Below are 25,388 nucleotides of genomic sequence, written 5' to 3'. Positions count from 1 at the left end.
ACACCCTATTGCCTGGGATAGATAAAAACTTTATCTGTCAGTTTGCTAAATGTGCTCCTCCTGACTCATTTTGAATAAAGAAAACCTGGGCTCAGCTTATCTAAACCAGAAACTTGCCTTTCCCAATACTGTTTTCATAAGCAACTTCTAAGTAAAGTGACATACCAGTGATTTCTGGTCTCATTTGAGCAAAGAACTGTCCATAATTGGAGTAACTGGGTTTGTCTTAACTTCAGAGAAGAGTTCTGGCACTATCCCACACCATAGATTTGTTATGTTTATTAGATGTTAGATGGGTTAAAGGTGTTAGAATGACATTTCTCAAAGTGTTACCTTTCCAGATTCATCTTTACCTAAAGCAAAGCAAACAAAAAAAAAAACCCTAAAATTAATTTTGATAGATTTTCCAAATAGAGAACCTAATTATCATAGAAAAGTTTACAAAGAAACCTTTTGACTAACATACACACTATGTATCTGTATCTCTCTCTCTCTCTCTCTCTATATATATATATATATATATATATATATCCTAAAGATTGTTTAACAGAAGAAAACAGCTAAGATTTCTTCCTCCCAGAAAATAGATATGCACAGATGACAAATAAACCAGGTAGACCCTAAGCACAAGTATTAAACTGGTGAGTTTTCCCTGATAAGAATCTTAAATTCAAGAGCACCTCCAAACTTCACTTTATTTGGGAAATTATACAAATGCATTGTTTTAATATTTAAAGACTGTGGTCCTATAGCAGAGACACATAAATAGTATAATATACATTTAGAAATTAAATATAAAGCCACACAACACTATATAAAAACTCGTATGTACATTTCAAATAAGTCTGAGGTTTGAGCATTCATGCCCATCAGATTTCCCCCTGGAAATGGGTGAATCTTGCGGGGAGATTGTCCACAGGATACACGGTGGGACTGGTTTTCATTGTAGGAGGTCCATTTAGAAGCTGCCAGTCACAATGCCTGGCCAGCTCCACTGTAAATATTTTGAGAAGAATTTTTGCAAATTCTTTCCCTACGCAGCTTCTAAGGCCTCCTCCAAATGGGATGAAGCTGAACCTGGATGCGTCCTCTGGATGAGGCAGCATGAATCGGTCAGGATTAAATTCCTCCTTGTTGGTGAAGATATCTGCCACATCGTGAGTATCACAGATACTGTAGATAACATTCCAGCCCTTGGGAATCTGGTATCCCTGCAAAAGATTATGAAGCCCTGAGGGCTGACAAACTGAAATTTAACTTTCAACAACAAAAACCTGTTATGACATCTTGGGGGGGGGGGGAACTTATGAGTTAGAAGGGGAAGTAGAAAAAGAGAAAGAGAGAGAAGGAAGATCAATTCAGGTTGTTAAAATATGACAGCAACACTGTCGTCAAAAGCATAAAGAATTTAAGCCAATGCACAGGGGAGTTTTAAAACTACAACAAAAGGGAGGAAGGAGAGAACTTGTAACTTACATTTAATTCAAAAGTCTTAAGAGCAACTCGAAACCCTCCTGGAACTGGGGGATTCAGTCGAAGGGTCTCCTTAATCACACACCCAATATATTTCAATTGTTCCAAAATTTCCATGTCCAGCTTGTTGTCTTGATCACTCTTGCAAAGTAAACCCTATCAAAACAGTCGTACAGAGGTGAATGAGTATTTTGTGCTCCAATAAAATCAGCTCAGCAGACATAAACAGGGCTTAAGTGGAGACTATACTCAAAGGGCCCCATGATGAGAGGCTGTAAGGAGGAAACAGCAGCTAGTGACCATTTGCCTCCACCTTTCAGCCCAAATCCACTATTTACAATTCCAAGAGAAGGCTGCTCAGTAGTTAGAAGGGACAAGCTTCCCTCACTCCGTTCACCACCCCTGATCAGCTATCTACACTCATCACACTATTCACGCAGACAAATCCAAGACAATAAAACCTATCTGAAAATCTCCACGCTTCTACAAAAGGTAGAGGAGAGGTAGGAATGCAAGACCAGATACGGCCCACGTGGAATCACAGCTCAAACTTTCATTCTGGTTATTCACAAAACTAATTCTCTCTCCCCACTGGCCCTCCCCCACCCCTTGACCCTGCACTTCCAAAATATTCAGCCAAGACAGCACACTTACTTATTCAGTAGTTGGCTAGGGAGCAACTGAATTTCCTAAGCCTATAGGGAACCCCAGAGTCTCCTACCTTACTCTTCAGCTCCTCTCTCACTTTCTGCAGAACGTGTGGATACAGCCCCAGGTAAGTGATGAGAGATGTGGCTGCACTGGCGGTGGTTTCGTGTCCCCCAAAGAGGAGCTCCGTTGAAGATTGCTTTAGTGCCTAAAAATGGAGTAAGACCAACGTTTGTCCAAGTCTGCAAGCAATTTTATAGAGCGATTATTCAGAACCAAACTAAAGACTCTGGGGGGGGGGGAAGACTGGAAGAGCTATAAGTTTTGCTAATAGAAAGTTCAAGTAAGCAATATCTTTAAACAAAATGCAAAGTGCCTTTAGTTCAGCTAGAGCACGGAGGGGAGTAAGCTACCACTCTACCAGGAACTCTTTAGTTAAAGCCTTGGTTTTATTTAAATCACCCGAAGTCTTTATTAACATTTTGCAAATTCCACCTTTCCCTTTAAAACCTGTTAAGGCTAGGGCACACTCCCAGTTCCGGCAGCCTCTTCCCCAGTTCTGCTGATCCGGTGTCTCAACCTTGGGGATCCCATCTACAGTCCGGGCGGACAGCGCACACTGGGAAGCTGCGCCCCAGGAGGGCATTTGGGGGGCCCCAGGAACCGCGCTTAGAAAGCCAGGGGACCAGTGCCCCTTCCGAAGCTACACTCACCTGCATGTCCAGCCGCTCTCCTCTCTCCCACGAGTGCTCAATCAGCAGCTGCAGCGCGTCTTTGCAGCCCCCGCCTGCCTCGCCCGCCCGCAGCCCGCAGATCTTGGTGCGAATGTTCTCTTCGATGCGCGCGTGAATGAGGTTCCGCGCCTTCATGCCCTGAGCTCAGAAAGCGCGCGGCGGTGAGCAGACGCCAGGTCCCCGCGCCCCTAGCTCCGCATCCCGCTTGCTGCCCTTACCCGGTAGAGCCCGCTGAAGGGCACGTCGATGGGCAGCGAGAAGAGATTTCGGGTCATCTCCTCGAAAGCCTCCACCAGCTGCTGCTCCGCGTCCCCGTCGCCAGCCCGCCCGGGCTCGCAGCCCAGCAGGATGCGCATAGCGATGCGGAACATGAGGCGCTTCACCTCAGGGTAGACCAGGAGGCCGCGCTCGTCGCAGGTCAGCCACTGCTCCAAGCAGCTGCCTACTTCCTCAGCGATCACTGGCACGTAGCACTGGAGCGCCTCGCGGCTGAAGGCGCGCATGATCACCTGAATCCCGAGGAGGGGACGGCATTACCCTCCTTCCGCTCTCTCGCCGTGCCCAGCCCGGACAGACCCCAGGCTTTCTCCCGGCTGGGAAAGCTAACCTGGAGCTCGAAGAGGTTCCTAGCCCACACCTTACGCTGCTAGCGCCTGCCCAGCATTTATGTGCCGGAACCCCTCCAACAAATGGGATCCTCCTCCCCGTCCAGTCGTCGCCACCGCGCCCTCACCTTCTTGCGCTGCTTGTGCGAGGAGTCGTGCAGGTTGGAGAGGCAGCCGGAGCCCAGAATGGTGCGCACCGACGCGGGCCAGTGTACGGACACTAGCCTGTGCTCTCCGAGCAAGATGCGCCGCACGTTGTCCGCACCCATCACCCGCACTGTGGGACGCCCGAACAGATGTGTCTTGTAGATGAAGCCGTATTTCCTGCGCTTCATCTGCAGGAACTTCCTCCGCTGTGAGAGGAAGGCGGAGGAGGGAGGCAGGCGTGAGGGGGCGCCGAGGAGCGCCGCGCCTCCGGTTAGCCCTGCTCCAAGTTTGCTGTCGCTTCCTTCCCGGGGGCGCCTACTCCTGCTTCATCGGAAGCCCAGAGCAGTGCCGGGCTCGGGGAAAGCGTCCTGTCTCTCCCCCAAACTGCCTTACCTGCAGCACCATCTGCAGTGTTTCCCCAAAGAAGGGGAAGCCCATAGTCCCCGGAGGCAAGGGGAGAGCGCAGCTGCGGTCGCGGCTGCTCACGCAGTACAAGTCCCAGAGCTTGATCGCGGCCAGGAAGAGCAGCAACGGTAGCACGAAGGTGCAGAGCGCACTGGCCAGCAGCGCCGGCAGCCCCATGGCGCGCCTCGGCCTCCCGCGCCACCTGCCGCCGCCGCCGCGAGCGCTCCAAACCCCGCCGCGCGCCCGCTTTATAGGCAGCCCAGGTTGCTGCCCACGTTACCTTGGTCGGTCAGACAAATTAGTTCACCCAAAGTTCATCTTTAATTGCAGATTGGGCCCCTGACTCCTCCCCCCGCGAGGCGCTGCCCAAAATCTTTAACCGTTTGTTCCGCGCCAAGGCAGAGGCGGCGCGGAGGCGGCTTCCCTTCGAGCGTGCCTCCTGGGGTGCGGGGCTAGGATCAGCTCGCCTCCCCCATCCGTGGTGTGCGGAGCTCCGAGCCCGCGGCGGGGGCGGGCCAGGGAGCCAAGGAGCAGGAATTCAAGCCCTAGGCTCCCTGGCGGCCTCTTCGGAATCCCTCCTGCGGGGTCCGACGGGCCGCCTCAACCCAAACTGCCTTCCTTACAGGCGCCACGTGAGCTCCCTTCCACCTGCCAGGGAATCAAGGGGAAGTACGTTCTGGAATCGTCCAGCTGCCTCGTCCTACAAGTGGGGAAACTGAGGTCCAAACTCGAAACACAACGCAGACCTCCCAACTCTTCTGAAGATAATGCAGAATAGCCCAGGACCAGGATGCAAGCGAGCGCCGCGGGGAGTCAAGCATGGCCGGCGGATCGTGGATCCCAGCTCTCCACCCTCCGCAAGGGGGCCAGCACACATAAGTCTTGGAGTCCTGCTTAAGGATAGAAGAGAGCTTCCAAGTCCCTGAGGCCCTCAGGTGCTTCCCTGCACAAGCACGATCCCCAGCCCTGACGCCCCAGTGACAACCACAGGGAGAACTCATCCGCAGCCGGGTCGATTCCGAGGGCCCCGGGAATTGAAGCCCCTGCTAGGCAGCGGGGAAGTGGTCCTTAGTCCCGGCAAGATAGAGGAAGGAAGGCTCAGGGGACCTGGCTCTGGGTCCTCGCTCCATCTGTATTTGCTTGACCTTGGGCAAGTCACCACACGTCCTTGTGCCTGCTTCCTCCTCCTTAATACACACGTGGAGGCGATCATTTCGGACCTGTCTACACCTCGGGGTAGTAGAGAGTTCCCAAAAGGAGGCTTTGGTTGCAAATAACTCTTCCCAGCTCCCGGCAGGCAAGTCTGCGTTACCAGGGTGACCTTCCTCCTTTCTCCTAGCTCCCACCCAGAGTAAAGCCATTGTCCTCACACAGGTGAGAGAGGTGCTCAGCCCTAAAGCCAGGCCTCTGCTGACCGCTAATCAGAGTTGAAGGAATCCGTACAGGGAAGCGGGTCGTCTTCATTTTGCCCAAATACAATCAGCTGTTCCTGCAGCCAATGCCTGGGGCTGGGCACTGCTGGACGCGCACAGGCGCTCCTGGCTTTCCACCTGGCCCAGCTCCGCGGTTTCGGACCAGCCAGGGCCACACGCTCCCTTGGTTTGGGCACCGAAAGCACCAGCGGGCGCCGAAAACGAAACAGAATGACGTATTTTTTAGAACTGGACACTGGCTCTCGCAGAAGCCCGCCGCATGCCTTGGGGAACGTCCCTTGGAGGTGGAAAACTCTTTGATCCTGAGAGCGGTTAAAAAGAGCTGCGCTCTCGGGGGTCCCCAGACCCAGAGGGGTTAGGAAATAATCTGCGGAGGTTTTAAGGACCCGCATAGCCCCAGCAATGCTCCAAGCGCGGATCGAGGCAGTGCAGGTTTCGGGGAGTCAGCGCTTTAAATGCTCTGGGCAGTATTTCAGCCTCTCCCATTGTCATTTCTTCTAATGATCTGGTGACTATAAACAGTGCGAGCTCACCTCTGGTCACCGGCAGGAACCCGGCGAATCGCGCTAGAGGTAATTCTCAGAAATCCGGAGCCCGCCCCTTTTTGGACAGCGCCTCCGGCCGGTGTGCAAAGCTTGTTACGGGGACGTGACCTGGGGCCGGTTCCCAATCCTCAGGCCTGACCTGCCTGTGACCCCGCAGGCCGGACCGTGACATCCGAGTGAACTCGGCAGGGCCACCTCGCCAAGTTCAGCGCGCACCGGTCACAAGATGAGCAGGGCTTGCGTGCTGGAAATTACCACAGGGGAAAAAAAAATTTTTTTTTTTTCATCTATCTGCTCATTGAAACCCGCGAAGGCGTCTGATAGGAAAGGATTAAATGTGAGAGTGAAAGATCATTAAAAATCATCTTGAAGTGGGCAAGGGGGTCAATAAATTACTAGCCCAATAAGAACTTTGATCTAGGAACCTTGCCAAGATTTCTTGGGTGGTGGTGAGCAGGGAGAGGGGTTAGTTCACTGAAAACAAAACGTTTCTGAGATGTTTAGGAAACACCCTCCCTATTGCTAAAAGCTGGGATGGGGTTGGAGCGGTATGTTTGCTGGTGGAGAGGAGTGACCCAGGAGTACACTGGGTGTCAGATGAGCTGGAGACAGGAAAGCCAGCCTTCTCCACTTTTCTACTTTCAAACCCTTCTTCCATTTCTTGAATACTCATTCCTGTCTGAGGGTTCCATACCTAACCATGCCTCTGCTTGGGGCACCCCTCCTCCAGAGCACAGCTGGCTGGTCCTGCCAAAGTCAAATGTCACCTTCCCTGAGAAGTGTCCCCTACCTACCCAGACAGCCAAATTTAGCCCCATGCCCTCTGTATTACAGGCCTGTTTTATTTTCTTTCCAGTGCTTATCACCACTGAACATATTCTTGCTCTTTTGTTTGCTAGTTTATTTATTGTCTCCCTCCTTCCTGAGCATGTGAAGTCCAAGAAGGCAACACATGCTACTCTGCTCCCTCTCCAGGGAATCTGCAGCTACTGAAATTGGAGTTCAAATATTCCTTGAATATAATATATAAGTCAATTAGAATAAAATTGGAACTGCCCTTACAGAGGCTTATACTTAGTCCAGATCCCAAAGCTGGTAAACCATGTCTTCCTGGACCCAGCTCAACTGTCCTTGTTTCTTGAGGCCCCACTGCTCTCCTCTCCTAAATTCATAATCAAGCGTGAAGCCTAGGTCCTCTGCTTCTGAGTTTCTCCATGATCTGGCCGAGCTGTCCTCTCTGCATTTGTAAGAGCACTGCTGGCAGGACCGAATCCTGCCACCTTTCTGAACTCAGGCTCTGGTGTTGGGCCTACCACTGGCAATGGGGGATGAAATGCCTTGTGTGGGGGTTATGGCATAGGCAGCCCTGCTCACAAGGGCCCACTGCACCCTTGAGCTACCGACCCTGCACATGCCTGCTATGTCTCTCTTTCCTTTAGGCTTCCATTGGGATCCACCTTAAGCATAAGGTCAGGAGGGCACTGGCTTCCTTCTGGTTCACTAAACGGTCAGCTTGGGCCTGGGCCTGGGCGGTGACTTCCCATGTCCAGCTGCCTGTGCCTGTCAGAAGATGAGTGGCAGATTGCAGTGAGCTGTTGGGAGTGATGGCACAGAGCTCTGGGCTCTGAATTATTAAACACTGGTAGGAACCTCTGAATTGGAAGGCTGACAGAGCCCTCAAGTAAGGCTAGGGATCACTATGAAAAGGAGGCAAAAGGGCTGTGTCTTGCATGGTGCCCACAGGTGCAGAGGTTCGGGGCAAGGGAGTTAAGTGATGGGGAGGAGAGCACCGGCTGGTGAGTCCAGGAGCCTATGGCTGGCTCCTCAGAGGAGTTATTCTCCTGGCTGGCTCCTCATTCTCCCCACCCCCAACAGAGGATGCAGAAGAGTGGGTCCCTGCAGCCAGCTCCTGGGGAGATTACTTTGCAGCTCAGCTTCCGGGTGTGTGCTCAGGAGGGAAGTACTGAGAGGCTGGGCTCAGGCTGTCCAGCTCCCAGCCTCTCTTTGGGTATACCCTGGGTGGGTTCTCCCCAGGCCTCCGCCACCCTCCACCCCAGGCCTTCTCACCAGGGAGCAGCTGCCCAGCTAAGCCCTAGCCTCCTCATTCAACCATTGCCAGGAAATTTTATTTCTTGGCCTTCCTGTTTTGGGTACAAATATCCCAAACCTCTCTGATTATGTGTCAGGCTCCCATGAAAACAATCCAGCGTTAGAGACATGTTGGTGTGCCTATTCTGTCCTGTATAAATGGGGAGATTAAATGTGTTCTTAAAGTAAGAATTTTTCTTGTTAGAAGTCGCCAGCAGAATCCGGTGATGTTGAGCCGTTTAGAGCCCTGGAAGCGCCCACTGTTCTGAGTTTCTGCTGAGATCTGCAGAGTGGCCAAGGCGCACGAAGCCCGAGGCCAGCCGCCTGAGGGTCTTCCGTTGGAATCCCGCTTCGTATGGTTCAAAGCCAGGGCAGGATGCACCCGGCGTCTCTGCCTCCTTTAAAAGGGTTACAGATCCTGCCACGTGCACCCGTTCTCTGGCACAATCTGCAAGGTGCAATCCCCTCGCCCCCGCGACCCTGCCATCCGCGCACCCTTCTGGGATTAGCTCCGGAGGCGAAACACTTAGTGGAGATATGTTCCCTCCATCCCTGCTTGGATATCCTGGGAAGGTGTTAAGAGACCTGACCCCCGACCTTTCCTTCCTCTGGGCGCTTCTCTGGCTCGGCTGCTGTGGCTCGAGCTTCTTGTCCCTGGAGTCTGGCACAGAGACGTGTTTGGTGAACATTTGTTGAAAAAATTAACAAATGAGTGGGTTCGCGAGGTTGAACTAAGCAGCTGCAGGTGGGTGGCGCTACGTGCGCATCGCTGCCACCCGCCACGCTGTGTCGCGCAACGCTGTAGGTCAGAAGCTTAGCCCATCTCCCTCAGCCGAAGGCGTGAGCCTATAGAAAAAGAGCCGCAGCCCGTCCACTGGGTGCACGATGGGCACGGTCTGCATGGCAGGGAAGGTGGGTGTGGCCAGCTCCCAGCGGGCGGTGCGCACCAGCTCCACCGCTAGCAGCTGGAGCACAGCCTGTGCCAGCTCCTGGCCGAGGCAGCTGCGTGCACCGCCACCGAAAGGGATGTAATGGAAGCGACTGGAGGCGCCCTGCGCATCTTCGCGCGCCGAGCAGAAGCGCTCTGGGTCGAAGCCCTCGGGAGGGCTGCGGTACACCGCGGCCGTCTCGTGCGTGTCCCGGATGCTATACATCACGCTCCAGCCTTTGGGGATCTGGTAGCCCTGAGGGGAGGGGAGAAGACCAACCTGACCACAGGGTACCCGGAAACCCCGCCCCAAACCCTCTACCATGATGTTATTGAACAAGCTTCCAAAAGCCGGCAGGAAGGCCTGACTAATCTGGAAGCCTGGAGAAAGCTCTGCTTTCCAATTTCAGCTCCTTCAAAGTGAGCTGTAAGGCCTGCCAGATCTTGGGGTAGATATTCATTCACTCTGGGTCTCAGGTTGTTAATCGAAATGCCCACTTTGTTGTGAGGATTCGAATTAAGGATCTGGCACATATTAGCGTTTAGTCAATGAGATGTGTTATTTATGCTCCTGTGTTTGTTTTTGTCTTTCTTTTTCGTTCTTGACATTACATCAAGAGACTTAAGCTCTAGCTCTGTACCTACCAGCTGCAAACAAGGCAAATAACTGAGACACCCATTCCTTTAGGTCAGTTTGATTGTAAAACCCTTCTCTGCATTAAATAAAAAACTTCCCATTCTCCCTACCCATCAGCTGGACACTAATGTCCAGATTTGGTAGCCACACTTTAAGAAGGGACACGTGAGAATTAAACTGGCGAATCCTCAGAATGCTGGAAGGCAGCTTTCATATTTCCTTTGCTTTCATAATCCCAGCTTTCTCAACCATTTCACTTATTGATGTGTCTTCCAACCCCCAACTATGATGCTACTCTTGTCTGAAGAGGTTCCAGGGTGAACACTCACAGTTTCCAACAAGGGGACAGAGCAGGGTGGAGTAATCCAAGGAGCTTGAGCTCTCTCTCCAGACCTCATTTTTCCCATTTGTAAACTGGAGGATCATTAAGACCCCTCCTTGTCTTCTGCTCACTTCCAGAGTTCTATGCTCCCCCACTTTTGTTTCCCTAAGGTCTTATAGGGCATCCCAACGCCTTCCAAGTGGAATCTGGATTCCAGATTCAGTATCCAAAACACTTCTAAACATTCACCTCTGTCTGGGTTGTTCTCTTTCTGTGGTGAGCTCTCCCCATCCTAACCCTTCACTGCTTCAGTTCAAATAACAGCTCCCACAATGTTCTGGTGTCACCCAACGCTAGAGATCACTCTCTTCACCACAGAATGAGGTTGTGGGTCCTGGCCTCCTCCCTCTCCACTTTGAGCTTAGCTCCTCATCTCCCAACTCTGGCCACAGATGTTTGCAATAGAAGGAGGTGCTCACTTTTTGCCTGGAGCCACCCAGCTCCCGGAGTTGGTGTTCTGGGGACTACAGCGACAGCTTTTCAGGCAAACACTGCAGTTCTGCAGAGTGAAGGAGACACTCTGTCACACAGCCCTACCACCTAGCACCATCTGAAGTGTTAGAGCTGGAAAGGACAAAAGCAGCTTCATTCCAGAGGGTAGACTGAGGTCCAGAGTGAAGAGGGAACTGCCTAAGGTCCTACAGAGATGGAGCCAGGTTTAGACCTTAACCTTGCCCACCCCAAGTCGGCCTGATCAGCCCATGAAGAGACTCCACTGTGTATTTTAATTGCCGCCTTTCCGGGGAATGTGGCCTTAACTGAAGCCCTGAGCAGGGAACAATGGTTGGTTCTGTGACCTTGTGAGCTAGAGGAACCGGGTACAGGACACGCTAAGGGGCTCTATTTATTCCACCTGGACAGCAGGAGGCCAGCAACAGGCTCTGCCAGGCACTTACGTCGAGCTCGAAGGTGCGCAGAGCTGTGCGGTAGCCTCCCGACACCGGCGGCAGGAGGCGCAGCACCTCTTTGACCACGCAGTCCACGTAGCGCAGACGGCCCAGCGCGGTGAGACTGAGGTCCGGCTCGCAGCCGCAGTCCGGCCAGGGCCCTGCCACGGTCCCCACCGCCACAGCGGCCCCGAGGGCACACCCGCACGCGCGCTCCAGCCCGTGCGCCACCAGCTCTTGTCGAATCTTAGCGATGGCTGCCGGATGCTGCAGCAGCAGCAAAAGGAGGGAGGTGCTGGCACTGGCCGTGGTGAAGAAGGCAGCGAAGAGGAGCTCCACGGCCGACTCCTGCAAGACAGCCCCGGTGGCGCTGAGTCTCGGTCCGCGGGCCAGTCGCCAGGAGCCCTGGATGCACCGCCCCTCACAGGCACCCAGAGCCCAAAGTCACTACTGAGTAAAGGCCAGGGATCTAGGGATGTGCTACCGTCCTGGTTATGTGCACAGGTCCTGAAGTCAATTACAGTCCAAGTCTGCCACTTGGGAAGGTCACATACAGCGATGGGTAAAATTAGGATCTATCCACCTGCCTTTTGGGGTGGAACCGACTCTGAGCACTATCCTTACTGATTTAAGTTTATTAACTCACTCAATTCTCACCTCAGTTCTATGAGGTAAAATTCCTGGGCACTATATCTCTTCCTGGACTGCTCTGGAGGAACCAGTGACTTCAACCTCCAGTCCCTAGTCCTCACTGACCATCTCTGTTTTCCCAAAGCTCAAAGTCCAGTGTCTTCTTTCCTGGCAGCACCCACAGTTCGCGTTCGTACACTGATTCCCACTATCGTAAGATGAATGTGTACCCTCCTCTCCTGAACCTCAGGGACTGGGGCTGTGTTTTGTTTACCACTGGGTCCCCAGTCCCAGCATGGAGCCTGGCACTGGGTAGATACAGAACAATATCTGTGGAATGACTGACCTGCTTGGAGGCTGACTGCTTGCTGTGTCCTGGACAAAATAGGGAACTGGGCTGGAAACTCCAGTGCCCCAACACCCTCCCCGGTCAGGCCCACTCAGCCTGGCCTGCCTCTGACACCAATGCCACAACTGAAGATTCCTGTCCAGTGTCCCTTCCTGAGAACCTGAAGGGCCTTGTCACTTCATCCCTGTCCTGTCAAGGCAGAAGGACCATCCACAACACTCTCTTTCACAGCCTAAAAACTGCTCCTGCCCACCAGGCTCCCCCAGAACTCATGAGCCCATTGCTCATTCTCTTCTAACCCACCAACTCCTCTGGATTTCACAACCACTTCAGGAATCAGTGTTGAGACTGCAGAGACTATTAATTCCATTCTCAGGAAAGAAACTAAAGCTGAGCCCCATCGTCAGGGCCTGGCTGGTGTAAAGTGGGAAACCAAGGCCCAGAGAAAGGATGAGAGTTCTTCAGAGAAGACAGGTGTTCCCATTTCTCACTTTCCCTCCCTCTCAAGCCTCTCCATTCCTTTTGGGGTTCTCCAAAGCTTCCCTCCTTCTACCCACTGCACCATGCTCTACATGTACATGGAGAGGGATACGGATTCTCCAGGAAATCTGTATAAGCGAAACAAGCCGAGGTGCCAAGTGCCAAGTGCCAAGGCAGCTCATGGAAGAAGACTCTGTTTTTAGAGGAAAAGAGGAGCTTCAAGGATGTGGAATTTGATCCTGAGCCCCTTCGAGTTTCTGGGAAAAAGTAAGGGAGACAGCAGAGGCAAAGGCATGGGGTGACAGAGAAAGGGGGGTGGGAGGTGGAGAAGAGCCATTTGTGGCCAGAAACTGGTAGGGATGGGCTTAGGATTCAAGCCTACTGAGAAGGACAGTGATGGACTCAAAGTCACACAGCTAGGGCCTGTGGCTGAATCTAGACCAGAACCCTCTTTCCCCTTACCCTGAGGAGTGCCAGGCAGTAGCAGCTTGCTTGTGTAGAGAACTGCTGGAATGGAAACAAGGCGAGGAGAAGCCTCCTGCCACCCACCTTCAGCTCCTGAACTGAGAGTTCATGGCCCAGCTCCCTAGTGCTGTGAATGATCAAGTCGAGGGCATCCCTTGGCTCCAAAGCCTTGTCCTCATGAAGCTTCTCAGCAATGGCCTCCTCCAGGTGCTGATGCAGCTGGTCCCTTGCCCGGATGCCCTGATATATATACAGGGAAAGAAGGGAGGTGGGCAGCAATGCTCAGGAGGCCAGGTCTGGCCACCTACTCTGAAAATGTGTCCAGCACTGGCTCTGCTGAGATCCTGGTGTTCACAGTCTCCTGGCTTAGCTCCTGGCACAGCTCATGGCACAAAGCAGGGCCCAATAAATGGTCAGGAATTTGTCCACTGTCTGCAAACATCATTCTGTCTTGATTATCACAAGCCCTTTCTGAGGCAAGGCAGATAGTTACTGTCATCCTGAAGGGAAGATGCTGAGGCTCGGAGGAGTCCAGTGATTGCCTGGAGTCACACAGCTCTCAATGCTCATGCCTGGCACAGAGCCCAGTCAGGCCAGCTAAGGTCCACCCCATCACCTTTTGACTACACTGGGCTGAGACTAGGGCTGCGGGTACCAGTGTGGAAAGGAAGGGGCACCTTGATGCACCCAGGGAAGCTCACGCTTAAGGGACATTACTGGATGGTCTCAGCATTAGCCTCTGTAAGGGTGCAGGCAAGAGAGCTGGGATGCCTCTCCAGGGTCAGGGAGCAAGCTCAGCAGTCGCATCCCCTCTGGGGAAACATTATAGTGGAACATTTGAGTTTTGAAGTCAGAGGAGATTGGGTTCAAATCCTCTTTGCCCTCACTAGCTGTGTGATCTTGGGTAAGTCGTTTAACCTCTGAGCCTCAGTTTTATCAATAAAATGAGAATAATAACACTTTTCAGGCTGCGAGGACTATATCAGAAAATGTATCCAATGCTCAAAGCGTGAGCCTTTATACGTATTTATTATTTTCATTCAGGCGACTGAAAACCGGGCCATTGCATAGAGGAAGGCAGCATGGGGACTCCTAGTTGCGCTCCGGATCCCGCCTTTTGCTCCGAAGTCTGAAGAGGCAACGGTTCTCTGATCCGGAAACTAGAGGGCCCAGGGCCGGGGGCGGGAAGCCTGCACCCTCCGGTCTCGGTCCGGGCTGGCGGGCTGGCCAGGCTGGACTGGGGGTATGTCTGCAGAACTCGCTCTCCCGCCGGTTCCGTATCCATCCTGGCTTCCCAGGAGGCAACGGAGGTCTGCCCAGGAGGCGCCGCTGCGGGAAGGTGCCGGACCAATTTGCGGGACGCCTGTCAGCGAGACCCAAACTCCGGAAGCCCGCGTCGCTGAGGCCTGAGCGCGTCCCATCAGGAGCGTCCCAGATAGGGTCCGCTCTGGGTCGCACTGAGAAGTCAGCACAGAGACCAACCCAGGGGCCCACCACCACACCACACCACCTTCCAGTCCTGGGCCCCGCCTCCGTCCCACCGCGGAGGTGATAGTGGAGTGAGCTAAGGGCACCCCGTCTCGGTCTGGGCGACCATTTGCGCCGTGGAGCCCTGAGAGGAAGGTCTGGGCAGAGGCGGCAGTACCTTGCGCAGGCCGCTGAAGGGCACGTCCAGGGGCAGAGAGAAGAGGTTCTCCACGAGCTGTTCGAAGGTCCGGCCCAGAGTGGCGCACTGTGCTTCGTCCAGCCGCAGCCCCAGCAGGATGCGCGCGGCCATGCGGAAAGTGAGAGCCTTGGTGGCGTCGTAGACTGCGACCGGCCCGGCAGCGGCACACCAGGACCGCACCTCGCGCCGCAGCGCCCCCTGCAGGCGCGGCACGTAGCGCTCCAGCGCCGCGCGGCTGAACGCGCGCGCCAGCACCTGTCGGGAGCACGCGCGATCAGCGCCGGCCACAATCGGCGTCCGGTGCATGGCGATTCTGGAATACCCAGAAGGCCAATTCCAGACGCTTCTTCCACATCTAAGCGATTCAGACCTAAAGTTGCTGGCTTTTGCTCTAGCCATTTCTCCTAATTCTGTCTTGGTGTACATAGTCCCCCCCACCCATCCAGGCTCCAGTTGCGTCTCATCCAGGAAGTTTTCCTTGACGCCTCTCTAGGTCATAATCTCCAGCGCTTCTGATATCAGTCACGGAAGATCGGAGACGAAAGGACATTTTAGTCTGGTCCTGGTCTATATAAGTTGAAGCTGGAGAAGGTCAGGGACTGGCCCAACCTACTTGTTAGTCAGGGATTCTGGCCGTGTTCACAATGTACCCAACACTTGGCCTCACCCTGGCACAGAGCAGATGCCCGGGGACAGCGGTCTAATGTTCTCATGGCCCATTCCCTGGTTTCTACTCACCTTGCGCCGCAGCCGGTGTGGCTCGCCAACTGCGCCCAGTAGTGTGTGCGAGCCCAGCAGTATGTGCGCGCTCTGCGGCCACTGGCTGCGCACTAGGCGGTGCTCGCCCAGCAGGATGGTGCGCACGTTCTCCGCGCCGCTCACGCGGATCACCGGCCGGCCCAGCAGGTGCGTCTTGAATACGGTCCCATAGCGCTCCCGGCGGGAACTGTGGAAGCTCGAGCCCTACGAGCGAGGCGGGGTGAGGAGACTGGAGCCTCTTGACCTGGCGGGGATCTGACCAAGACCTCCCAATTGCCTCTGGGTAACTTGCCTCATGCTGGGGCGTTACTCTTTACAAAACAAAGTCCCAGGGTATCTCAGCTACCCTGTGTGAATGTAGACGCTCCTGTACCCATTGGTGAGATGAAGAAACTGAGGATCCTAACTGGGCTTACAGCTGAGACGCGCTCCTGGCTCCTGGTTCTATGTACGCAGGACGTAGGGTGACATGCCCTTCAGACCCCTTCCTAAAACCCCTGCGTTGTGTCAGGACAAGTTTAAGTTGCTCTAGGGAGAACTCCGGTGACGGTGACCTGAGGTCCCTTCGAGGCGGCAGAGAGTAGCAGGCAAATGGCGTGAGTACGCGCTCCCTGGGATGGTGGGCGATGGAAAGGGACTGGCTACGAACCTCTGAGGAATCAAGAGTGAGGAAGATCCGGTGGGAGCGGGGAAGAAGGGCCATATTGGGGGGTCTGCTCACCTGAACTAGCCAGTGCAGCGTTTCACCGAAGAAGGGCCAGCCCATGGAGCCCTTGGGCAGGGGCAGGGCAGAGGCCCGGTCCCGGCTTAGCGTCCAGCGGAGGGTCCAAAGGTGCTGGGCCAGGTTAAGCAGCAGGGCCGCGCACAGGACAGCAGTGCCCGCAGCCCCCAGCACTGACAGGCAGCTCAGGCCCCAGGGGAACATGACGATCCTGCCGGGCTAGGCAGCTCAGAGCGCTCAGGGGACACAAGAACTGAGACTCGAGCAGTGTGCGGTGCTCACCTGTTCGGTCTGGAAAGAACCTACAGCTTGGGGTCAAGTTGAAGATTTATAACCTTGGACTAGAACTCCGATCTAAAAACAATCTGGCAGTGGAAGAGGCAGTGACTGGCCCTTAGGGAACGTGCCTTCCTTGCGACCGGCACACGCTCAGGACATTTTCTCCGAATGTAGGGCCAAAATGCCAGTCTCCCTCAGGGTGCTGGCTGCCTCTGGAACGCTCCCGCCCGGCACCCGCTGGCACCTCCCACCTCCCCCAGGGACCAGCGCTGTTTGGATGGAAGCAGCGAGGGAGGACGAAGAAGGGAGCAACTCACCGGTGTTGCCAACCTGGGCTGCAGACCCCCGCCCCACCTCTCTCTCCTCCAGTCGTTTAACCCTTCTTGGCCCTCCCTGATCACATTTATATAGATATTGGCTCCCTCCCTACGGACCGATCCTGGTTCACACAGCGTGACGCGCCTCTGCATATTTAAAGCGCTCCACGCAGAGTAAGGATTGGAGGCGATGGGCAGCGGCGCCCTCGCGGAGGGGCTCTGGGCAGGGAATAAGAGCGGCTGCGGCGCTCTGGCTGGGCCAGGGCTTGCACCCCGCGCACATCCTCAGGCGGAGCCTCCAGTTTCGCGCCAGAACTTCCCTGCTCTTCACCGGAGCTTGCGAAGTGGGCGAACCCAGCGCGCCGGCGCCCCGCGGCGCTTAGCCCAGCCTGGCTGTCGCTCACTAGGATCCCTACCCTGGACCGTCTAGGCGCCCTCCCCTCTCCACTCCAAAACTTTGGAGTTTTCTCTTCTTCAGGGAAACTGCGGTCGTCGACGCCTGCGTTGGCATCGTAAGAGCCCATAGGAGGGGTAGCGGGCCGACTTTCAACCACAGCCCCCTCACCCCTCTTGGTTCTCTGATCTACCACTTCAGGAATCCTTCTAATGGTGGTAATTTCATTGCTGCCCAAAGCTTCACAGAGTCGCCCGAAGCCTGGGAGAAGTGGATATTCCCGAACCCCTTTCCTGTCTCAAGGCCCGAATTCACTCCCGCCCTCCCTCCCTCCCGAGTCCGTGAGACGATCATTCCTGGGTCTACCCGCTTGTGTTTTGGGCTTTGTGTGTCCCATCCTCCCATCAACGGTTCCAAATGCCTCTACAACAAAGTCAAGGACTGTGTGTTCTACGGGGGTGGGGGTGGGGGGTGGATTGCAAGGTGCTTGGTTTATTGGGAAGAGTAAAGAGGTCCCACAGTGGTCCGCTGCAGGTGGTGGGAAGGCCCCATCTCTCCAAACCCTGGGCAGAGCAGGGGAGGCATCCCCAGTACCCTGGAGAGCTGGTAAGGCAGGGGAGGACGATCACATTCCAGTCTTCAAAGAGAGCTAGCTGTTCACCACTCCTCTCCTAACTTCCAGATTTTATTGTGCCCCAAGCAATTACCATGTTTTCATGCAATATTTTTTAAAGTGTGAAATACTTTTAGATAAGAGATGACAAAGAGAACAAATGTGTTTTGCTGTTGTTTTGGTGCCACTCCCATTCCAATAGGAATAATATGCTTTTCTGAAAGAAGTTGTTTTAAATCAGGAGGCTCTGAATGGACAAAATAAGCACTACATTTTCAACAAATTGCTCAATGTTTTTAATATTTCATCACAAAAGCAAGAGATGTTCACGTAATTCTTTACACTTATTTTACAGCGTCAGGTGTAGTTTCTTACAGGAATAAATCCTGAAAATGCAAAGGGAGTATACAGCATAAATACAATGAAAGAAAATAAAGATCAGAGTCATATTGCCATTTGGACCACAGTAACTTACACAAAGGAAAATGCACATTTGTTTTAGGTTTTCCAGAATTCATTTTGTTTGGCTTGTCTCCACAGTGAGGATATAGTACTGAGATCTGCTGTTTGAAGAAAGTAACCTGACTCTTGTAGTAACTTCTGTTTGTAGGAACATACCTGCTCTAGCACAAGCTACACCTGAAGTGGTTAGCGCCATTTAATTCCCGTCCTCTCTTTCAACTTGAACCAAACCAAATCAAACAAATCCTAAAATGGGGTCAGCAACAAGCAATACAGTGGGAAATATTAGCCCTGATGAATAGAAACATTGCATCTTTAGAAAATCCAAAACCTTTTCTTCATATTTAGAACAATAAAGTTAAGCCACCCAAGTAGGACAAATAAATCACATTTTTACTGATTTAAATCAAGTTTGATTTCAGGGAGTTTTATTTTTATTATTTTTTTAATTGCAGTTTTGATTTGACCACGCTGGGTTTGAACCTGCCACCTCTGGCATGTGGGGTCAGCGCCCTACCCCTTTGAGCCACAGGCGCTGCCCCCGATTTCAGGGAGTTTTAAAGATTTGTCTATATTCCCCTCAGAATCAGCAGAATTCAAAATTTTATTCTACTTACATCACACTGAGGTGAAAATAAAAAAGTCAGAAAATGAGAGTGCTCTCATATCAGACAATGCATTCCGAAACCATACAATGATGAAAAAATCAGAAATTATTCAAGTCTAAATAGAAAACAATTCTTACGAATAAAGGCATAATTTTTCTAATGTGTTTGGAATCAGTTTCATATACAATTTTTTACTTGATTATATATTATACTTTTGCCATTTTTCCCTAGATGCGAAAAAGAATTAATGTCACATTTTCCATATATAAAATAGTATTTAATTATTTAAAAATCCATACAAATGATATTTTTATTACTATTTCTTAAGTGAGCCCTCATCTTTTCTCTGTTGTATTTTTGAATTCTGTAAACAAATTACTGTATCCTGACCAGTGCTTGCTGGAGATCAATGATGAGTCATGAATTTGGTGTCACTGAGTTCAACCGATGTGAAGTCTAGGTGTGCTGGGACATACCATTCACCAAACTTCTCAGCTGTTTCACAACTGTCTCTATCAACTTTTGTTTGTCTCGATCATTCTTCCTGAACTGGGCAAATATATTATTCTTTTTGTTAGTATCCTTGATCCTAGAAACATACGTGAATGAAACAGCTTAGTAAAAGGAAATTACAAGCTATGTTGTCACAAGTAAAATATCTTGGCATGCTTTGAATTATCTTGCACTAATCCTAGGTTTGAAAAATATACTTCAAAGAAAGTAGGTACTAATAAACTTACAGATATAGGTACTACACAAAAAATTAGCAGCTTTATTTTACATTCTATATGAAGTATTTTTGCATTAGTTAAGTAAATCTAAAATATACTAAGTTTATTACTATTGCACTGTTATCTAATATCATTCCATAAAGTATACTAAAATACATACCCTCTATGGACTCTGCAAATCACATTCATAGCAAGACAAGGTGAAAGGAAAAATAGCATTAGAAAATTTAAAACAATAATGTTTTTGTCTCAATGGTGTGTCATGGCATTGTAAAATAAATTGACATTTATTTTAAACAGTTCCTTTTGTCCTTTCAAATAAAATACACCACAGATATTTTGAAATGTGGGAAAATGATATACAATTTTAATTAAAAAATGTAAAACCTTATTACTGATATGTAAAAATGAAATTTGATCAAGTAAAGTCTGTGACAGGAAGGAAAAGAAACACCTGAATATATGTTGGACGAAATGCACCAGTAAATCCTGTTACCTCAGTTTTTACAATATTATTTTTTTCAAATCACATTTTTCTCTACTTGCAAAGAATTCAAGTCCATAATGGCAGGATTTAGATAGCACTGGTGGCAAACATTCCAATTCCCGGCCACATTTTACAAAATACCTTCTTTCCCGTGTTACAGATTAAAGAAAAAAAAAAAAAGCTCCCAATTCTTACTTATAAACATATTTCTAAGGTCAGTTAAGCCAGCAATTCAGGATATAAGAGGAAAAATGTTTTGTCCACATCAATATAAACAGCAATTACTTATGAAAGCATACCAACTCTGAAGGGCAAAAAAGGCTTATCTTTCAGTCATTAAAATAGATCGAGCTTTTAAACTCCATCTAGATTTTCTCTAGAATCCCTAGTTCTTCATTTTATCAATGAACCAAAAAATGCTAAAATGTTATACTAAACAATTTTCAGAATTTACTCACTTCTCCAAAAGCGTAAGGGCTGTGTTTGGATTCACCCGTAGGTACTTAGAAGCTGGTTGTCCATAATCGGCTAGATAAGTAGACCAATCCCAAACCATAAACAGGTCAAGGAGCTGAGGAAGATGGGGAAATGTTAAAACTTCGGGTTATTTACTCGCAGTTAATACAGACGTTAAGTATAGCTATTTTGGTGCCATTTTAATATGACTCGCTTCTTAGATGGAATAGAATAAGGAAATTAATTTTTAAAACTTCATCAACTGTACTTTATAACCAAAATACTATCTTTTTACTTTGAAATTACTATAATTCCCAGGGGTTGTTTTCTAATAAAATACTTTATTATCTTTTCAAATTATTATAAAATAATGAAAATACTGTTAATATATTAACAATTGTATTGATGTACAGAGATTTTTATCTTTACACTTTATTCAGTCATTATCCAAATTTAATTAACACAGGTTGGTACTACTACTACCTATATGAAGAATTTTAAAGAACTTAAATTGAACCTTTTTTCTTAGAGTTAAGTATGTTTACCTTTCAAAGAAGCTGTTTGCACCTAGACTTTTTCCAAAGTAATTTAAACCAGAAGCTCAGATAATCTCAATTAAGTGCATTAAACAACCTCTGCTGGATTCTTCCTGGTGATAGATGCTCAGTAGCATTATGAAATGAGGGCTTCAGGATTCAGACTATTAACTCCAGGCAATCATTTTATATAAACAAACAACAACAAAAAAGAACCCTTCTTGTTTTCCATGGTGTCTTAAAATTGACTATTTACTTTATAATCTCCAGTTGGAATCACTGTCAAATATAGAAGTAATCTTTTAAAAGCAATGCCATGCCTGAACCAAAGCACCAAACTCTTTATCCAACTTTAAAACCCTAATCCCCTTTAAGCCATTTAAAACCAACTTCCTATCCCCATTTGAATTGTTACAGAAAGCTAAACGCTTTACTTACTCCCTTCCCTTAGTTTGTATATTATTCTTTCTTTTTGTTTTAACTACTTTTTAAGTAAGGGGGTCTACTGGTTTTGCCTTCAAATGGAGGAAACATTTGCATTTACTCATCAGATGCCAAGAGCCAACTCATGAGGGGGATAAAACTCTGGGGGTGATTAAAACCACCTAAAGAAAGGTTACAAGAAACCAGCTTTCCCTTTGGAAGCTAAAGGACTTGTCTGACTTTTTTCCTATCCAATTTATGGCTTTCTGACAAAAGACAGAAACTTCTACAACTTCTACAAAAATATTGACTACAAAAAGAAATTCTATTTTCTTCCAGACAAGATAACATAATACCAATACCCCGTTACCCTGAAAATAAGACATCCTCCGAAAATAAGACCTACTTACAGGAAAGATAAGACATCCCCTGAAAATAAGACCTAGGGCATCTTTGGGACACTGTCTTATTTTCGGGGAAACAGGGTAAGTCATACCAAAAGCTGAAACACTGGTACAGAAACTAGACTGAGATAATGATAAAGAATATTCTATCAGTAAAAGAAAAGAGAACTTACCTAAAGTTCTGTGTAATTTTTAACTAATGTTTGGTAACAAGTAGATTTTTCTATTTCCTTTCACAAGGAAGAAAAGTTACTTTCATACACTCAGATGTTAAGAATGTAAATTGGTATAACTTCTTTGGAACGTGATTCTGTAATGTGTTTAAGAACCGTATAAAAATGGACATTCCCTTTGACTCAGTAATCCTACTTCTAGGAATGTAACCTCAGGAAATGTAGACAAGAATTTACACACAAAGATATTAATCTCAAAAATGTTATTTGTGTTATCAAAAACCTGACAACAGCTTCAATATCAATAAGAGAATGGTTTAGTTACAGCTGTACAATGTATATCATATGGTTATTAAAATTAATGTTTAAATAGAATTTAAGTAACTTGGGGAAATGTTTATGACAAGCATTGCTACTGAAGTTACATAAAAAAACATCAAAAAAGACTGGAAGATGGGACCACACCTATGGTGCATCTTACAAGGATACATGTGAAACTTATTAAATGTAGAATATAAATGTCTTCTTAACACAATAACTAAGAAAATGCCAGGAAGGCTATGAACAACAACAACAACAACAAAAAGACTGGAAGACATTTTGAGAAAATGTTAAGAATAATTGTTTTTCAGTCAGGCACAGTGGTAAGTGCCTGCAGTTCCAGCTACACAGAAGGCTGAGGCAGGAATATCCCTTGAGCTCAGGAGTTTTGAGTCTAGCCTGGGCAACATAGTGAGACCACTCTCCATCTCTAAATTTAATAAGTTTTTTTTATAAAAAGAAGAACAGCTGTTATTTGTGTGGTAAGATTAAGGGTGACTTATTTCCTTTATTTTTGTAATTCTCTACAATAGACATGTGCTAATGCTATAGTTAGAAGTAAGGTTTATATATTTATATCTTAAAATATACTTCAGTAATGAATACCCCTTACATGGTTGTCAGAAAAAGCCTCATTGTCAAGTGTTCCTTTTTCAGGTGTATGTATGTGTTAGACGTGTGCACACATGCACACGGTCAGCAGACCGTAACCACTTAATATACCGGCCATAATCCCCCTTCCTTTCCAAAAGGCATTATCAATATGACCCTTGGGATATGGAAGAGGAAGGAGTAAAACAAGGCTCTTTTTTTCTTAGGCTGATCTACCGATCTACCTTCAGGTGGGAAAGGAGAAACCTACTCATCAAATTAAAATCCCACACCAACTCCAACTGTGAATGCAGAATGATTCTTCTATAGCACAAAACCAGAATTTCCTAGATAAATCCTATGCTTACAATGTTCACATAGGGGCAGATACTCATATGCAGATACTCATATGCAAATCACTAGAAATTACAGAAACAACAAAATTAAACCCACCTGCCTGTATGTAGACAAATCTAATCCACATGCTTCCATATTTACATGAATACATTACAGAAATACATTGTCAATATTTAATTTATAGATATTCATGGAAACTTGCACATAAATAGTTATGGACTCCTTTGCCAATGTGGATAAAAGGACCACAGATCTAGATAATTTACTTATTCAACAAATATTGATTGCCCACCTCTAATGTGCTAGATACTGTGCTAGACACCAGAAATATAGCACTGGAACTAGGTAAAATCCCTTTTTTGTGTTTAAGGAGTTCACATTGTAAGTGGGGAAGCAGTTAACAAAGAAATAGTATTTTGATATTAACATGAAGAAATCATAAAGAAAAAACTATTCATATAAAATCCTACTAAACTACAGTAACACATGAGGAAGTTTAATACAGAGTAAGACAGAAACCATTGACTTATGCAGAAGCTGGTGACTGCTCGTTATTCTGTCCATACATCTCATGGCTGAAGACTTGAGCACTATTTCAGTGTCAGTGTCTCAAAAAAATACAGGAATATGGGTCGAAAGGAAACATGAGCAATCAAGCAGCTTGATCTTAAATTCTGATTTCTCATTTCCATGTGTATAAGGATTTTCAAAATGTAAATAAGTAAATAGAAAAAACTTGACGAAGGTAGGCAGGCACACTTATACTGTGTCCAGTACCGTGTAACCACTCAATACATATTCAAGAAATAACTAATTGATGATGCCAGACTACTATTCCAAGTTTACTTGAGAGCTTTTTTCTTAGGTTTCATGTGTACAAAAAAATGAGCACCCTCCAGACTACTTTAGCTTATGCTGACAACTCTCTGAAAAAAAGCCAGTGTTCACCTGCAAGCAAACTGTGGCAACTGACTACAGTCAACCAACTTCCTCTACTTTTCCCACATTTTCACTAGGTATTGATAAAGAGGACAGATTCCCTTATGATACATAACACAGAGTCTAATGTTAATTGAGTTAAATGATCATCCTAGATAAAGCAGTTCTAATATTTCTGAATGGTCTACCAATTCCCTCATCCATAACAATCATACGGTCCCTTTTTGCTGTTCAAAATGCAATTCTGTTGCAGTGAAGGATATAACACAAAATCAAGACTTTATTCGTAGGTCTCAACTAACACTATGGCAGGCCGATTTTATGGACTGAGCCCATTTCCACAGGCTTCTACCCACGCCTGTTCCGACCAAGATGCATGATTGCCAAGTCTTTGATTGGGATGGCCTGAAAAGAGCAAGATTGCTCTGGAGACAGAGCATGACAAGAAAGGGGAAGACTAGGGTGCTGCCCTGTACAAACACTGACACATTCTCTGCACTCCAATAGTCATTGCTTTGTGGACTGCCTCTCACAAAAAGTGGTCAGGTTTCACAGGATGCACTATGTTCTTAATATTAAAATCTAATTTATGGAAAGCCTCACCTCTCTACCTTAAGTTTTGCTTCCTTTAGATGGTTGTACATAAATAATACAATTATTAATAACATGAAACCTTTCAGTCTTGTAAATAAACAGTAAGACATGGTCTCAACAGGAGAATTTACAAATTAACACATATACCTAAAGTTCAAAGCTGTAGATCAAACATGAACAAAAACAAAAATCTCTCCAGATTACCCAAAAGCAATTTTACAATTACTAAAGGTAGTCAGACACACAATAATGAAAATTGGTATTAAGTTCTACAAATGGGTTTGTTTCAATAGTCAAGTAAAGTAATTCTACCTTAAATCCTTTTGGGAAGTAAGTAAAGGATGGATCATATAATAATGAATAGCAAAATATTGTGACTCCATTCTATCTCATGATGATTTATAAGATTACCTAAAATTAGTATCTTTTTCTTCCACCAAGGATTCAAAAATACCCTTCATAACTAATCTGAAAACATAAAGTGGGTATTTGCCAATATTTGTAAGTGAGTTGTAAGTTTCATTTCCTCAGCGTTCCCAGTGTGTGTCCAGCAAACAAAAACATCAGCTTAAGGAAAGAACTGGTTGCATGGGTGGTCCCATTTATATGCTCAAAATAGTTGAATCACTTCAGAATCACAAGGAATTCATTTGTGTCAACCCATTTAGCTTGCTGACAGTTTCCCATCCTACGGACTCACTCTGGATCTACACCCAAGAAA

General features: G+C 48.2%; 3 protein-coding genes across 10 annotated transcripts in view; all 3 read right to left on the bottom strand.

Annotated features, from left to right (window-relative positions):
* Positions 1 to 678: 678 nt before the first annotated feature.
* LOC128582268 (cytochrome P450 26A1) lies at positions 679 to 5,770 on the bottom strand. 4 transcript variants are annotated; one of them, XM_053586005.1, is made up of 8 exons: positions 5,120 to 5,770; positions 4,001 to 4,902; positions 3,589 to 3,813; positions 3,074 to 3,364; positions 2,835 to 2,993; positions 2,195 to 2,329; positions 1,477 to 1,629; positions 679 to 1,238 (listed from the first exon to the last, which is right to left on the bottom strand). In XM_053586005.1, the coding sequence occupies exons 2-8, from the start codon at positions 4,187 to 4,189 to the stop codon at positions 870 to 872; spliced, it is 1,521 nt and encodes a 506-aa protein (XP_053441980.1). In that variant the 5' UTR covers positions 4,190 to 4,902; positions 5,120 to 5,770; the 3' UTR covers positions 679 to 869. The 4 variants fall into 4 exon arrangements, with proteins under 4 accessions (XP_053441980.1, XP_053441979.1, XP_053441982.1 ...); XM_053586004.1 differs by having other exon boundaries at positions 4,001 to 5,770; XM_053586007.1 differs by having other exon boundaries at positions 679 to 1,231; positions 4,001 to 5,770.
* A 2,922-nt stretch (positions 5,771 to 8,692) lies between these two features.
* LOC128582087 (cytochrome P450 26C1) lies at positions 8,693 to 16,642 on the bottom strand. Its single transcript, XM_053585630.1, has 6 exons — positions 15,983 to 16,642; positions 15,241 to 15,465; positions 14,482 to 14,757; positions 12,921 to 13,076; positions 10,922 to 11,260; positions 8,693 to 9,262 (listed from the first exon to the last, which is right to left on the bottom strand). Exons 1-6 carry the CDS (start codon positions 16,184 to 16,186, stop codon positions 8,885 to 8,887), a joined length of 1,578 nt encoding a protein of 525 aa, XP_053441605.1. The 5' UTR covers positions 16,187 to 16,642; the 3' UTR covers positions 8,693 to 8,884.
* A 1,213-nt stretch (positions 16,643 to 17,855) lies between these two features.
* Positions 17,856 to 25,388, bottom strand: part of EXOC6 (exocyst complex component 6) — a 232,339-nt gene continuing 224,806 nt past the window's right edge. For all 5 annotated transcript variants that reach the window (XM_053582721.1, XM_053582723.1, XM_053582724.1 and 2 more), the window contains 2 exons: positions 20,332 to 20,444; positions 17,856 to 19,244 (listed from right to left, as the gene is read on the bottom strand). In XM_053582721.1, the coding sequence (XP_053438696.1) occupies positions 19,112 to 19,244; positions 20,332 to 20,444 (246 nt within the window). In that variant the 3' untranslated portion in view covers positions 17,856 to 19,111. The remainder of the gene's footprint in view (positions 19,245 to 20,331; positions 20,445 to 25,388) is intronic.

The sequence above is a fragment of the Nycticebus coucang genome, chromosome 3 (assembly GCF_027406575.1).
Source record: "Nycticebus coucang isolate mNycCou1 chromosome 3, mNycCou1.pri, whole genome shotgun sequence".
Lineage (NCBI taxonomy): Eukaryota > Metazoa > Chordata > Mammalia > Primates > Lorisidae > Nycticebus > Nycticebus coucang.
The sequence above is the reverse complement of the archived record's forward strand: the minus strand, read 5'-3'. Positions and strand labels throughout refer to the sequence as shown.

Bases quoted from the DNA above. Each gene is read 5' to 3' on its own strand.
- LOC128582268 (XM_053586004.1), bottom strand. From the start codon at position 4,189: ATGGGGCTGCCGGCGCTGCTGGCCAGTGCGCTCTGCACCTTCGTGCTA. The intron at 3,365-3,588 runs GTGAGGGCGCGG...CTCGGGATTCAG, and splicing joins CGCACAAGCAGCGCAAGAAG to GTGATCATGCGCGCCTTCAG. The intron at 2,994-3,073 runs GTAAGGGCAGCA...TTCTGAGCTCAG, and splicing joins CCTTCAGCGGGCTCTACCGG to GGCATGAAGGCGCGGAACCT.
- LOC128582087 (XM_053585630.1), bottom strand. From the start codon at position 16,186: ATGTTCCCCTGGGGCCTGAGCTGCCTGTCAGTGCTGGGGGCTGCGGGC. The intron at 15,466-15,982 runs GTGAGCAGACCC...CCTCGCTCGTAG, and splicing joins CGCTGCACTGGCTAGTTCAG to GGCTCGAGCTTCCACAGTTC. The intron at 14,758-15,240 runs GTGAGTAGAAAC...TGCTCCCGACAG, and splicing joins CACACCGGCTGCGGCGCAAG to GTGCTGGCGCGCGCGTTCAG.